Source organism: Phoxinus phoxinus (genome assembly GCF_949152265.1).
Source record: "Phoxinus phoxinus genome assembly, chromosome: 15".
NCBI classification, from domain to species: domain Eukaryota; kingdom Metazoa; phylum Chordata; class Actinopteri; order Cypriniformes; family Leuciscidae; genus Phoxinus; species Phoxinus phoxinus.
The window spans coordinates 31,294,762-31,309,526 of record NC_136890.1 but is presented as its reverse complement, the minus strand read 5'-3'; the positions used below and the strand labels follow the sequence as shown (position 1 = coordinate 31,309,526).

Here is a 14,765-nt window from a genome sequence, read left to right as displayed (position 1 = left end):
GGAAAAGGGGGGAGACAACACATTTTTTTGCCTCACATCGACTGGACATTTACCTCTTGTTCCCCGCAGTGGTAATGGGTTTTAGGAGGGCGACGGATCATACCTCACATTCTCGGGAGCCGGAGATGGTGTAGGTACAGGGTCCTGTCCCATTGACCAGTACGTCCATGGTCTCAGAGTTTGTGGGTTTGTAGTCCACATAATATTCCTGAAGCGGGGAGCTGAGGGTGCGCTCTGTCTCCCGTGCCTTTTTCCGGCGTTTTCTCACCATGGAATGCTGCTGCAGTTGCTTCATGCTGCTGGGATAACGCTTCCAGGAGACGTAGATCACTAGCAAGATCATGGCCACGGATAAGAAGAGGGCAACGCTACCGGCTATTATCTTGTGAAAGGAAACATGCTCAAAGTCCTGCTCAGGGATGGGTGGGGAAGCAGCTGTCGGGGAAGGCGCAACAGGGTTTTTGCGAGTTATTTTCTCATTCACCTTGAACATGGTGGGCAGGGGGAAACGTCCAGGTTTGGATGGGGAGCTTACAGTGGAGGAGATCGGTAGGTAAGTGGTGGGGGTTGTCTTACAGATACCATGTGTGTCAACAGCCTCGATGACTTTCTCACCCTGAACCTCCTTTGGTCCAGCACAAATCATTGTGGTCTCCTTGTTCCCCTTGAAGTTTCTTAGCCAGGCTACAAGGGGGCATACGCTGGGGCTGCATTCCCAAATGTTTCCTGCAAGACTGATGGTAGTAAGAGAGATCCAAGCTGATATGGCCTCTTGAGACACGTTGCTTAGCTTATTGGAGTCCAGATTAAGAGTCTGCAAATTAGGGAGACACTGGAAGATGCTTGAGTCCAACACTTGCAGGTCATTCCCAGAGAGATCCAGCTTTTGCAAAGAGGTCCATGTCCATGTAATTCCCTGGGTTATTGACTTTATCCGATTCCACTGCAGATACAAAGCACGGAGGTTGTTCAGCCTTGGGAAATGAGAAAAATTGATCTTTGAGAATTGGTTGTGCTCCAAGTGTAACTCAGTCAGCTTGAGAAGTCCCGCAAATGCATTACGGGTGAGACTTCGCAGTCGATTGTAGCCCAAATCAAGGAACTCTAGGTTTCGACAATCCTGAAACACTCGCATGGGAACCGTCTTTAGGGAATTTGATCTGACATGGAGACTCAAAAGTTTGCGCAAGCCTTGGAACTGATTCGGCTGCAGGACTTGGAGTTTATTGTAAGAGAGGTCCAGATTGCGTAAATTGGGGATCGAATGGAATGTGTTATTTTCCAAATGTGTGATCTTGTTTGAGCTCAGAATCAACTCCTTTAGTCTTCGAACACCCTGAAAGGCTTGTTTGTCCACTACATTGATGTAGTTGTGATCAAGGTACAGCCAGACCAACTGGCTGAGGCTGGCAAACTGACCAGCCCTGAGGTTCACCAAGCTGTTGTACCGCAGAGAGAGGCCCTGGCATCCCACGGAAACATTCTTTGGCACATCACGGAAGGCATTTGACTCGCAATACACTATTTTGCCATCGCAGCGGCAGCTTCGGGGACATGGTTTCTCTCGGACTCTGCCTTGAGAAGCCAATAGCCAGGCCTGCACGAGCAGGGGGATCATCAGCCAGCGGGATCTCACCAGGGATCCTGCATTAAACACAGAGAGAAAGAAGGGATAAGCCATGATTCAGTCAATTCTGATCCTAGTCTGCCATTTTGCGTTTAGTCAAAAACTGATAACTTGCTTGCAAGGATTAGTAAATACTTAATTAGTCCCGCTACACAGTTTGCAAAAAGTAGGTTATCAAATTACATATAGCCAATATCTACTGAATAAAAATGTGTACGGAGGAGGAAAGTACTTGCCTTGCTTCAAGTCAGAATTTTATTTAACTTCTTTTCATTTTACATTAAATGTGATTATTATGCAAATTGTTCTTCTGGCATTCTTAAAAGATGCCAGTGTCAATTGATTTTCCATGCTTAGTTCATGTACTTTAATTAAAAATGAAAGCAAATATACACCTTTACCTTGAAGCAACTGAAAGAGCTTAATAGGCAAGAGTAACTTTAGTAGAGTAAAAAAAAAATCCCCTTAAGCTTTCTTCAATAACTATAATTACACATTGGCTCCAATAAACACTCTCTGTGGTAGAGAAACCAGACTGTTGAGTTAAAAGAATAATGATCTCTATGTTTATTGTTCACAGTATGAAATCAACACTATACATACAAAAGACATGGAACATTTTTGATAAGAAGACTGCTGTATCAATTAAGGTAAGCTACAGATAAAAATAAAGACTCAAGTTTCGCAATAGTACAGAAGAGATAGAGAGCTGAGTGATGCCTGCATGTCCTTGTGATTGTCTTGTTCTCTAATTGAAACAAGGATAAAATAAAAAATCTGATCAATTGTGCTTTATCATGCTGTACCAAAATCTTAAAGTACTTCAGTTGCCATTACATTAGAGTCCTTCCAAAACCATTTGACTTTATATTAAATTTATTTGAATATAAAATGAGGACTGAAGCCAAAAAATGACTTATACAATAGCAGGATAATTACACGAGGAACAGAACTTTGGTCTGTTAATGAGAGAAGTAGTGATTGAGTGATGAGTGAATCATTATTTTGAGTCAAATGAATCGGTTAATCCAGTTCCAAAATGAATGGTCTGAATAGTTTGTGATTCAAACGATTTGTTCACAAATTGGACCGATGTGGTTCTCAAACTCAAATAACTGACTCAATGAGCCGGTCGCAGAGGTTAACAGCTCACTGGAGAAAAAGATAATTAGTGAATAATGATGTAAATCTAGGCCCTTTCATCACACAAAGCTATCATATGAATATAGTTCATAAGTCAGACTACTTTTGTGATGCGTTTATAGTGCTTTTGGTTCTTTTTGAAGCTTGAAAGCTTCAGTCCCTATTCAATGTAATTGCATGGAAAATAGTGACCAGCAAAGTAATTCTCCTTTTGTATTACCAAGAAGAAATATGGGTTTCATACTGCAAATAATAAGAGAGACAAAATTGCTATTTTAAGAAAAAAATACAGGATGTAAAATATTTTAAATAAATGAAAACATCTTTGTCAAACTAAATTTCCATTCCCTCCTTGGCTGGCTCAGTGTCTCTATATGCTTTATCAGATTCTCAATTTAGGCAGAAATTAAGCTTTTTTTTTCAAGCTAAGGGTATGCCAAAGGTGATAACAGCATCTTTTCTGCTGGTTTTGGAGCAAAAACAGGAAATGATAGGTTTATCTTGAGTGGCCAGCACAAAGCTTTACCATCTGAATCTTTAATCATATTACAACTATTGAGTAAATATAAAAGTAATTGTATAATTGTACAATAGTGAGCAGCAATGCATTTGAATCATCCAGCCTGACCACTGTTTACCAGCCTCCAGATTCAGATCTAATCGAAACATTTTGTGTAGGTCAATTGAATGAAAAAGGCTAATCTAATAGTCTTGAAGACAGAGCGTAGGCCGGCTGAACAACCTGTTATCTACAGAACAATCAGTTCTGTGTGGCATTGCAAATTGCCATTGAATTCATTTGAAATAATCAGAGAAAAACAGTCCCTAATCTTCTAGTGAGTAGTCTGAAGTAAATGTGTTACAGTGCAAAGTAGCCAAGGTTTATGGTCACATAACTTAAGGCCTTTTTCCCAGTATATTTACTCGAGTAAAAATATTCCTAGTCAATGTTACCACTGATTGTAAATGAGAATGTAGTGCTACCAACAGTAAAGTATGACGTGCTTTGAGCTTCATAGAAGTGTTCATAGAGTTTTTTTTGCCATGTTTCTATGTGGTTGCTAGGATGTTCGATGTTCGTAGGTGAGTTTTAACATGTGAAAAATCCAATAGACCCAGAACACACTTTCTGTAAAGCATTCTAGCCCTTAAAATTGTCCACATGTCGCTTGGGAGGGCAAGAACAGCCTAATTAGAAAAAGAGGGACAGGTAAATCAATTTAGTCTCTGCAATATTACCAGTTACACAGAACACCTTGGGCAAGATCAAATGAAGTTATGCAAAGGTACGCAAGGACACAAGGAGCAACCGTACAAGCCAATAGGGTTTGCATGCAAATTCCCAAAGTTTTAATTAACTCTCACAGCGTAACGGCTGAAGTCACCCTCATGAGTCACGCTTTACGTACAAAAAGACCAAACCTGAAAACCTCCACTTAATTTGTCTTTCGCTGCATATATGCATGATAGCATAAGTGCATCTTGGCCTCCCCCACCTTCCTGCATCCAATTCATCACGATAAAGGAACGGCAGCCAAGATGCAGTCAAATAGTGCGTGTAAACCAGCCCTTGATCTTAAAACTCATTCATCACGCCACCAACATTAAAACGCGTCCACATATCCAGGTCTCAAAACCGCAGTTTCTGCAAAGCCTTTTCTGTGCTCAAAGCAATCTCACAGGCTGGATGCTATACCCATGAGAAGGAAAAATCTAAACGAGATCCCTTTAATATCTCAATTGTTTTTCCTACGCAGCAAGGGGATGACATGGTGTACAAAGTCTCTCCAGCTTCCCGAGGAAAAAGACCTGCAGTAATCTCACATTTCTTTTCTAATTCGATTTATACTGTATTTAAATAACATACGTCTGCAATCGAATGTCAGTCTCAAGCATTTCTCATCAAATCTCCCAAGGTCAAATGATCTGAGCTACTATCCACATTTATTTGATAACTCATTTGTGTGTAAACAAATTTAAGAGAAACCACTGAGCTTGCTATCAACTTTGTCACAGCTCAGACATGTTGGTTCTGATGGTAGACTTTCATTGAGATCTCTTTTGAAACTCTACAGTAAACAGATGTTAGGTCTTCATATCTGGAGAAACATCATAAGACTTCATCAAAAATCCTCACTCGCTTTCCAATTCTTGTCATTGCTGCCTAGAAATAAGTGAGATACAACAGTGATCTTATTTTCACGGATAGCATTATCTGTCTAGGAATCCTATGAAAGAGCAATATCTGAGCAACACAATTGTCCTCTTTGTAGACGGGTTTGATCTGTTATGTCCAAGATTATCCACTCTCTCGTGCAATTATTTTCACTGCATACAATAAACTACAGCCATAACGTAAAGCACATACAGTATCACCAGAGCCCTGCAGAAAATACCACTGTAACGGTGGCCAACTTTTCAGCTCTAATCCCATCTGTGATTTGTTTCTGTGCGAGCAGGAAAAGCATAATCCCAAAACAGCAGTGCTAATCTTACACAAAGATAATCTGACACAAAATTGAACAGCTCTGAAGTAATCCCATCACATTCAAATAGGAGCCCACGTGCAACAGTCACAAAAGAGATTTCACATCTAAAGATTTTTTTTTACTGTTATTCCTCCTATCAAACTTAATGATATTTCCATTACCCACATTTTAATTTCCCCTGACAGCACAGGTCATAACCGAGAAACTGTCTTCAGATTTTTTGGCAATCAAGACCAAGACACAGATATGGCTATTCCTGCATCCATTTCTCATTCGCTGACATGTTTCTGTCTCTCTCTCCCCAGTTATCTATTTTGACACCCTCTCCACTCTATTACCTGGGAAAGCTCTTAGGCATTTAATAAGGGACATTTGATGTGTCCAGATGTCTTTCAGTGTGCTGTGGACGGTAACGCGAGACAGGTAGAGAGAACGAGAGGAGGGGGATTGAGGAATTAGCTTTGGGTATTATCCTTTATGTAGCGCTGTAATATTGCACTGAGGTACTTAACAGGAATATGACAGTAAGTAGTTGTTCTTCGTGCTGTGCTATTATAATATTTCTTTACAGCTTGTTTAAGTGTGCCAGCGTGGGACAATGGTATCATAACCGAGTGACAGATACTGCAACATACGTGTTACTGTCATGACAGTTAAATTCTGGTAAATATTATGGCATTCATTTGCCTTCACAGATACTGCTTAAATTATTTATTTATTTTACAAAGATTAAATCCCACACTATCAAAAATCAAAAGAAAATCTAGAATATAATTAAAAAACATTTGAAATTAAATTATGGATAGAAAAAATATTTAAGTATTTAATTACAGTAATTAATAATGATTTATATATATATGCTGTACAGCCGAAGTGAACTCAGTTTGCATCATTGAATCATTTTCCTGTTATCTTTGTGAAGCTGCTTTGAAACAATATAAAGCGCCATATAAATAAAGGTGACTTGATTTGACTTGACTTTTATGACCATTAAGCACAGTCAGTAGCTTACTGTATTACATTAAAAAAATTGCATTACTGTAACTAAAAGTATTTATTATTTAGGTATGTACATTGCAACAATTATAGTTGTTGGATTAAACTAAAATAATGCTGATTGTTAAAAAAACTGTGTCCTCACAGGATGATTTTCAATACTGCATTACAGCAATTTCACTTATTTATTTGTTACGCATTAAGGTATAATGAGAATTGGGTTGGGGTGCAATACATTTTATTAGCCTTAAAAATATGCTTCATTTTCTTTACACAACATATCTCTCTTCTTACCGTTTGTCTTTTTTAGGGTGACATAGTAATAGTCTGGGAGTATATTGCTTTAAGGCCCATGTTTGGGGTGTCCCGAGCATTCGGGGAGAGAGTGGAAGAGGTGAACACACGCTGCGCCACTCGCAAAACCAAATATGTATTCATCCCTTAACAGAAAACAGTGTCATGTCAATCATTTATAATGCTCTGTTACAATAAGAACTTGTCTTTTCATTGTGAGGCTCATCCAAACATTTCTGCTAAATGCGTTTCATTATTTGCTCAAGCTTTACTCTTAGCAGTCAGTAGAATAAGGCTGAGCTGGCCGAGTTGAGCGAACAGCACACCTGTGAGGCGCAGAAGTGAACATCCACCTACATCTTCTGCACAGTAAACAGCCATAAAGACACCACGACATCAAGCCATTATGATGACAATACTCATATTCGGAATACGAGCATCACATTTGTTCAGCCTATTTACTCTTACACACTTCCTTTTTTTTGCTTTTAGCATCGTTTCATTTTATTAAGCCATACTTGAATGAATGACTCTCCCATGCAGGGCGATGACTGGAAAAGGAAGGGGGCGGGGTATTATTTATGATCTGATTATGATTATTTATGATGGGGACACCCATCTGTGCTCTTAATAATTACAGAATGATTTTGAAGGCATCTAACGGAAGGATATTCTTTCTTTCCTGAAATTTCAATAGAAAGAAGGGGCCAGCAAAACAACAGTTAAGAGACTACAGTAAGGCATATGCACAGTCCAAGCAACATGAATGACTGCATAAAATCAAACAGTAAATCAATGCTTTCCACTATGACAGCATCTTTTGCTCTGAAGCATCAATCAAAGTCAAAAAAAAAAATCCTTCTCTCGTTCTACTGAAGGATGCAAGAACTGACAGCATTCTTTATGCATAACCACAGATTTTACCTGTTCTTTACTAAATAAATGTTATTTGTATCCCATATAGTAAATTATTAAGTGCTATATTCCTAAAATGAGATCTGCATTTACTGAAGTCTGATACACAAGGACACATATGAGGCAGCACCGTTTCTCTCCAACAGATGCGAGTTATCCATAAGAATATATCTATGAGCTTCAGAGAATCCAGTCAGGGCAACAAAACATCTGATAGAGAGACAGCCTGTTGATCGCATAAGCACAACAGCCGCGCGAAATGTCATATGTTGCAATAAATGCTGGTCAATATGATGTCTTCACAGGTATGCATGATGAAAGTTGCGTGCTATCAAGGACACACTCAAAGATGCTTCATTCATTTGCCCTAAACACATGCACACTCCTGTAAAACCCACAGCAAAGCTATTTTAAGAAACGATCTTAAGGTATGAATCGCAGTTTTTTATCTACAGTACATATAGCCTACACCTCATATCGTCACAGTACTGCCAACTGTATCCAAAAAGCTAACAGATCACAGATAACCAACCTTACTAAATGTATGGATTTATTTAGAGTCATGCAAATGAACGGAAACATACCCATCTCTGCGTAAATGTCACGTTTTTTGCAGGTTTTACAGCCCTTCGATGTGCGATTCCAGACTCCGCATGGCACCGTCTTCAAACACACTCAGAAAGAAGCACCTGCCCAAAGCTGCGGTGCCCGAGATGTTGGCGAGGTTCGGAAAACTCCAGCAACAGCAACGTTATTTCAATCCCGCAGTTGCGCCGCTGCGCAACATGTCCAAGTGAACAACGGAGAAATCCTAAGAGCTCTTCCCAGCGTAAGGGACAAACATTGAGGTTTACTTATGAGAACGTCCAAAAAGAACATTCCCAGAGCGTACGTATGTGTATCAGCGGTATCCTTCACATTACAATATCCACTTGATTGGAAAGTTTGGAGAGATTTGCGCAAAAGCGCACCATCGGATGTTCGGTAAGGTGCGCAGCTAGGAAGAAAACCTAGCAAGGGATGGAAACATGTTTCTTATGTCCTGTAAAAAAATAAATGAAAAAAAGCTGTGCGCAGGATGAGTGATGTATTCCTGATATCTGCTGATCTTACGGGAGCTCAGAGATGGTGCTGTAAGCCACATTCAGTTCGCCATTCTTTCTCCGAACATCTGTCAAAACCAGAAGCAGGTTTTTAAGAGGAGTGTGTGAGTGTGATTGCACTCAGCACTGGTGCAGTCATTGCTTAACCTTCTTTTGCAAGTGCTATGCATCGGATTGCCCTCTTCTGGTGGGAAAAGGAGACATGCGTCGCCCATTCAGAGCATTTTCCGTAAAAAAGAAAGTGAGGCTAAGTATTCTTGAGCGCGTCTTTGAAATGACGACATAAAATATTAACATGCGGTAATTGCAATTGTAGGGCTACACACGATTAATTATGTCTTAGAGGCGTGAAATATAAGGTATAATATATAACATTTATTCCATAGGCTACTTCTTTTAAATATAATAATTAATATTAATTACATAACCCAATTAGCGGGCTTGATTTTTTTTTTTTTATAGTTTGGTTGCAATGTGGCTTATACACTTTACATTACATACTTGCATACTTCAGATGTATTGTTGTATATAATGTGTAACTGATTTACCCCCTCATAAAGCAGTTCTGAAATAATATTTAAACTATATTTTGGAAGAATTCACACAAAAAAAAGTAAGTAGATACAAAAAAAGTTAAAAAGTTCCCATTAAGTTTGTTAGATTTCAAATGAGATATAACGTTCAGAATAAAGACAAGTATGGATTATGTCTATAGTAAAAGGTGATTAATGTCAACATGAAATTAAATTATTATGCAGATTACTGCTTCGATATTTCATTACCCACTGCAAATTACAGTCATACATTTTTAAATGTGATTTACGTGTCCCATTTTCTATTTCTTTTTTTTGTGTGTGTGTTCACTGTAGAGCATGACCAAGGGTGCATCCATCTGGATGGACAAAAACTATTGCCAAGCAACACTGAGACCTTCATCCATTGTGACATCAGCTTGCAAAAAAGAGAGCAAGAGGTCTGTTTTCATCTGTAACATATCTGAAAATTATTTGATAGAAAACACTAGAAGCAAATAATCTAAATGCAAGCAAGCTAAACATTGGAAACATCATCTTTAAAGGGTTCAGTGGTTTACATAAACAGTTCATTTCTGTTTGTAAGCCATTTGAACAAACATCCCACTCACCTTATCAAGCAGTTCAAGAGAATATGACCTCCTAATGTCATTCTGCGTCAGGGTCAACACCATAATTTCCAAAGTGGCTGTTTGTATCTCCCCCGTACGGTCCATCTAATTAGAGATAATGGACACTTGAGCTCATATCTGTAATATGCTGCATTTGGCTCCAGAAAATACAGCTGGGAAGCACCAATCTTGCCAAATCCGCTACTCAGCAACAGGCTGGATTGTGAGGGACTCTGTCCATCGCTATTGAGGATACAGATGATCAAGGACAATGAGGCGACAGCCGGTTCAGGCCTCTGTGGAATAGACTGTTTGTGTTGTACGTGTGTTGTTTGTGCGTTCAGACTCACAGAAGGCCAATCTCTGTTGTGATGATGAGCTCTGGACACACTGCGGTGATGCACGGAAAACACATTTTCAATCTTCATGGGCGGTGAGCACAATAAGAGTATTTGAGCAAACAAGAAAGGAATTTTCAGCATTCAGATAAAAATTTGACTAAATAACCTCAATAAATAAACTTAGTTTCATGCTAAAAATAAGAAATACTGGGATAAAATCATTTATAGTTTGGATATAAACACTAATGTATACGGTAGCAATCAAATAGTCTATTCAGAATCAATTGAGAATCGTGATGTCTATTGAAAAAAAACTGGGAAAAAGAAAAATAATGCGATTTGCAATTAATCCAGAATTGTGCAGCTCTATTCCAACTTGAAAAAGTAATCAACATTTTTTTTATGCACATTTTTGACCACTTTGAATTAAATTGCTTTCTTAATAGCAACGCCAAGGTCATGCATGGGTTAGATTCATTACAGTAATTGCATAAAGGGAATGCATAAATTGTAGTAAAAAAAAAAAAAAAAACGATAAAGTGTAGCTTGAATGCAACCTTTAGATATGTCTGCCAAATCCACAAATGTAAACTTCTGAATGAATGAATGGATGAATAAATGGATGACACTGTGGAGTAACACTGACCCCATTTGCGTTTAGTTCTTATAGTGTATATTTAGATGAGATGAGTGTTTTGAGTTGACTCAACTAAAAATATATTGTTAGCTGTAACACTTTGTAGTCAAACTGTTAATTCCAAGCATAAATAATATATTATATGACTTTTTAAACATTTGTTTTGAATTTGCAAGACAGAATATGAACACGATAAAGGTGTAGATTATTTACCAGAGACCAGCCTGAACTATAATAAAGCTGCCATGTTCATACTAATCTGTCTTTTTCCCAGAGTGATATCTGTATTTGAAAAGATACCAACTCAATTGCATTTATGCTTCTTCAAGCATTACACAGCCTGATAATTGGATCTGCCTTTATTCAGCCGGATAAAAGAATCTACATTGCGAAAATATAATCTAAGGTGCAAATAAGGCTTTTAGTTTGTTCAAACCAACCAATGTCTTTATTTTTTTTATCATTTCCAGATAAACAGTCTGCACGATAAAAAAAACTGTGTCCAAATTACATGTAGAAAAAAGTATTTTTCAAGCCAGTCTGCAGAACTAAAATGGAAAATTGAAAAGACGACCACTAATGATCACACTATTTTCCTGACAGACAGATTTTTTTTATTAAGAATTCGAATCAGATTTATGATTATACCTTTGCACCGACTAATTCAGCTGCGGTATTCAGCCATCAGTGTGACACGTCCATTTTGTGAGCTGCATGAAAAATCCTCCAAGGTTACAACAGAAAATGGAATTTGCTCAATGGCATCGCACACCAATTAACCTTATTGTACTAATAAAGATGTGGCTGGAGCTGCATCACCGGCCACCCAGAAAGCCAGTGTAGGAAAGCTACCAGTCATTAAGAAAGGTGTTAAAAAGGCCAGTGGACTCATAAGTTAGAAGAAAAAAAAACTGAAAGGTTAGGTTGGAAAAAATGAGTTTATATCTGCCACGGTCAGATATCATGAAAGCCAGTCATTCATTTTTATTTTTTTTTATCTCAAATAATGTTAGCATTCTTAGATGAAAAGTTTAAAGGGATAGTGCACCCAAAAATGAAAATTATCTCATTATTGACCCACACTCATGCCATTCACGATTGCTTTCTTTCTTCAGATAAACATAAGCGAAGATTTTTAGGAAAATAATCCATCTCTGTGAGTCCATATAATGCCACTGAATGGCTGCTGCTTGGTTAATGCTTGAAAAACCACACAAAGCGATATAAATCATTGCTTCCAGTCTATCGTCTTAAAGGAGAACTCCGGTCAATTTTAACATTGAGCTCAATTTTTTGTAAATTTGGAGTGCTGTCAATACAGAGAACAACGACAAAAATCGGTGTTGCCTACACCGTGTTATCCTCTTTTTAAAATTTGCACCCTATTGACTTGAATGGGGCACGTTTTAAACCTGCTTTTATTTCTCTTATCATCCTTGATGTGTCATACAAGTGCCCAGCCATGTTGAGTGATTCCTTCAGAGTGAACACGAGTGAATCTGACTGCAGGAGATGTGAAAGATATTAATAAAAATGATGTTATATCAGCCAGCGCACAAACCTGTATTTAGTTCCTGTTTTTGGTCGAAGTCCAAAGTAGTCGATTGTCGAGTTCACGCGCGTGATCTAAGTAACTAAACCTATGCGCGTCAACTCGACAATCGACTACTTTGGACTTCGACCAAAAAAAGGAACTAAATACAGGTATGTGCGCTGGCTGATATAACATCATTTTTATTAATATCTTTCACATCTACTGCAGTCAGATTCACTCGTGTTCACTCTGAAGGAATCACTCAACATGGCTGGGCACTTGTATGACACATCAAGGATGATAAGAGAAATAAAAGCAGGTTTAAAACGTGCCCCATTCAAGTCAATAGGGTGCAAATTTTAAAAAGAGGATAACACGGTGTAGGCAACACCGATTTTTGTCGTTGTTCTCTGTATTGACAGCACTCCAAATTTACTAAAAATTGAGCTCAATGTTAAAATTGACCGGAGTTCTCCTTTAAGAGTGTATGGCAATAGATTAGATTATTGCTTATCAAAGATTGTAGAAAAGGTAGTTCTGTCACAGTTAATGTCATTTTTAGGAACGAATGAGTAAATGAATAATTTTCAATCTGGTTTTAGGGTGGCTCACAAAACAGAGTCTGAACTTTTAAGAGTTGTAAATTATCTTCGAATAAGATTCAGCTAATTCGTGCAGCCCTGATTTTATTGGACTTGAGTGCAGAATTTGATACAACAGACCATGTGATTCTCATTATAATGTTGTTGGGATCCATCTCTCTATTCCTAATACGAACTTTCCAAGTCATGGGGCTGGAGTCTATCCCAGTTTCTTAGGCCAGAGGCAGAGGAAAGCACCCAGAATAGATGGCCAGTGTGATTGCGATCCATTGGAGGCTTTTGGTTCAATTAGTATCTTGCGAACAGACCTGGGCCGGGTTTCCCGATAACGATGTATCTCAGCTCTTAAGAGTGCTCTCTACGTGCAAGGTTACGAACACTCGCAACAATTCCACGCACGTTTCCCAAAAATGCACTTAACATGAACGCGCGAGAACGCGTTCTACGTGCTACTTAAGAGTCGCTGTCCATTTGCGAAGTGCTGAAATATAACATTATATGGATTCCTATTCTGAACGTTTAACCTAATAATCGTCATTTGTTGTGGATTAGCAATCAAGACAAGTCTATATAAAGCACCCACAGGCGGAGGTACTGACAAAATGGCTGAAAAAAATAAAAAGATACCTTTCAAAAAGATTACATTAAAGAGTGCCCTTACTTAACAGTGAGGAAGATGAAGAGGTGGAGGAGGTGGAAGAGGAGGACGACGACTAAGATGGCATGGGACCACATGATGGCCAACCAAGAAATCGCCAATGGCTGGTTTTCGTGCACGTTATTGACAGATTTTTTTGAATTCATCCCTATATTGCCCAGTCTTTGAAGCATATTTTCCACATTACTTCTTTTTTGTTAATTCATTTAATTTAGGTGTGTATTTCTATCTTTTTCTTCCCTTTTTAATTATTTCATTTATAAATTCATGTAAACAAAAAACGAGTAAAATAAAGTGTACAATAAAGTACAATCAAAACATTATTATATTACTTACGTTGCAGTGTGTTAAATCTAGATAAAAGTGTAATCTGCCGGTTGTCCTGCAGGTGACCTCATAAATATGTCTTCTTACGATGCACTTGAGGATGTACGATTACTCCAGAGCACTCGTAGTTCTAAGAAGATTTTCAAGTTCTACTTAAGCTACGATGCTTTTGGGAAACAGACCATAATATTAAGATCAGTCGTACGATCGTTTTTACGATCAACTTAGGCTTACGATGCTTTTGGGAAACGCAGCCCAGGGAAGTTTGGTGACTTTGTTTCATTTACCTGTGGGGTTCCCCAGGGATCTGTTATTGGACCTATTTTATATTAAAGTCATATGCATCAGTGATGGCATGAGGGTGAGTTAATTTTTCTTTTTGGATGAATTATCCCTTTAAGAATTACAAAAAAAGTGATTCTAGATACGAATGGATGTATTGAATGTATATGGACTAAATATACTGTGGTAACAATGATCGTACAGCCAAAAACGTGTACAGTAAACTGTATTAGACTTCTGGAATTGTACACATTCAGCGATGGAACAGTTGTTCAATTCTCACGATTAGCAGACGGTTCTTTCGTTTCAGGCCCAAAGTCGGACGGGAGGAATTAAAGAACACAGATTACAAGGATGTTTTGAAAGGTCCGTAAGGTTGTTTCAAGAAACCTGCTTTTAGTCAATCCAACACAAAATTCATTCTGGACAAACAAACTTTTGCCATTTCTGTCCAGGTGTGTTATCTGTGTTTGTATATGCCTGACAAGTAAATGCCAAAATAAGGTTCTGCACAGCCGGCACCGGATCCGCCATGGCAGCCATTTAACGCTCCCTCCCTTTCCTACCAGCTGTCAGAAGGAGCCACGCGCTCCGACTCCCTCAGTCGTGAAGATACATTCAGAATAAGCGGAGGGTTTGCGCGAGGTTAAAATGAGCGCGCTCGGCTGTCAGA

At 38.5% G+C, this 14,765-nt stretch overlaps 1 protein-coding gene across 4 annotated transcripts in view; it reads right to left on the bottom strand.

The window, feature by feature from the left end:
- Window positions 1-14,765, bottom strand: part of LOC307012352 (leucine-rich repeat transmembrane neuronal protein 4) — a 177,100-nt gene that overhangs the window by 103,814 nt on the left and 58,521 nt on the right. The window contains exons 1-2 of one of the 4 annotated variants that reach the window (XM_079638901.1): window positions 8,049-8,698; window positions 104-1,644 (exon numbers count right to left, since the gene is read on the bottom strand). In XM_079638901.1, coding sequence (XP_079495027.1) covers window positions 104-1,644; window positions 8,049-8,052 — 1,545 coding nt within the window. In that variant the 5' untranslated portion in view covers window positions 8,053-8,698. Of the gene's footprint in view, window positions 1-53; window positions 1,645-8,048; window positions 8,699-14,765 lie in introns of those variants that run through there. The other 3 variants (XM_079638903.1, XM_079638904.1, XM_079638902.1) reach the window with 3 other exon arrangements.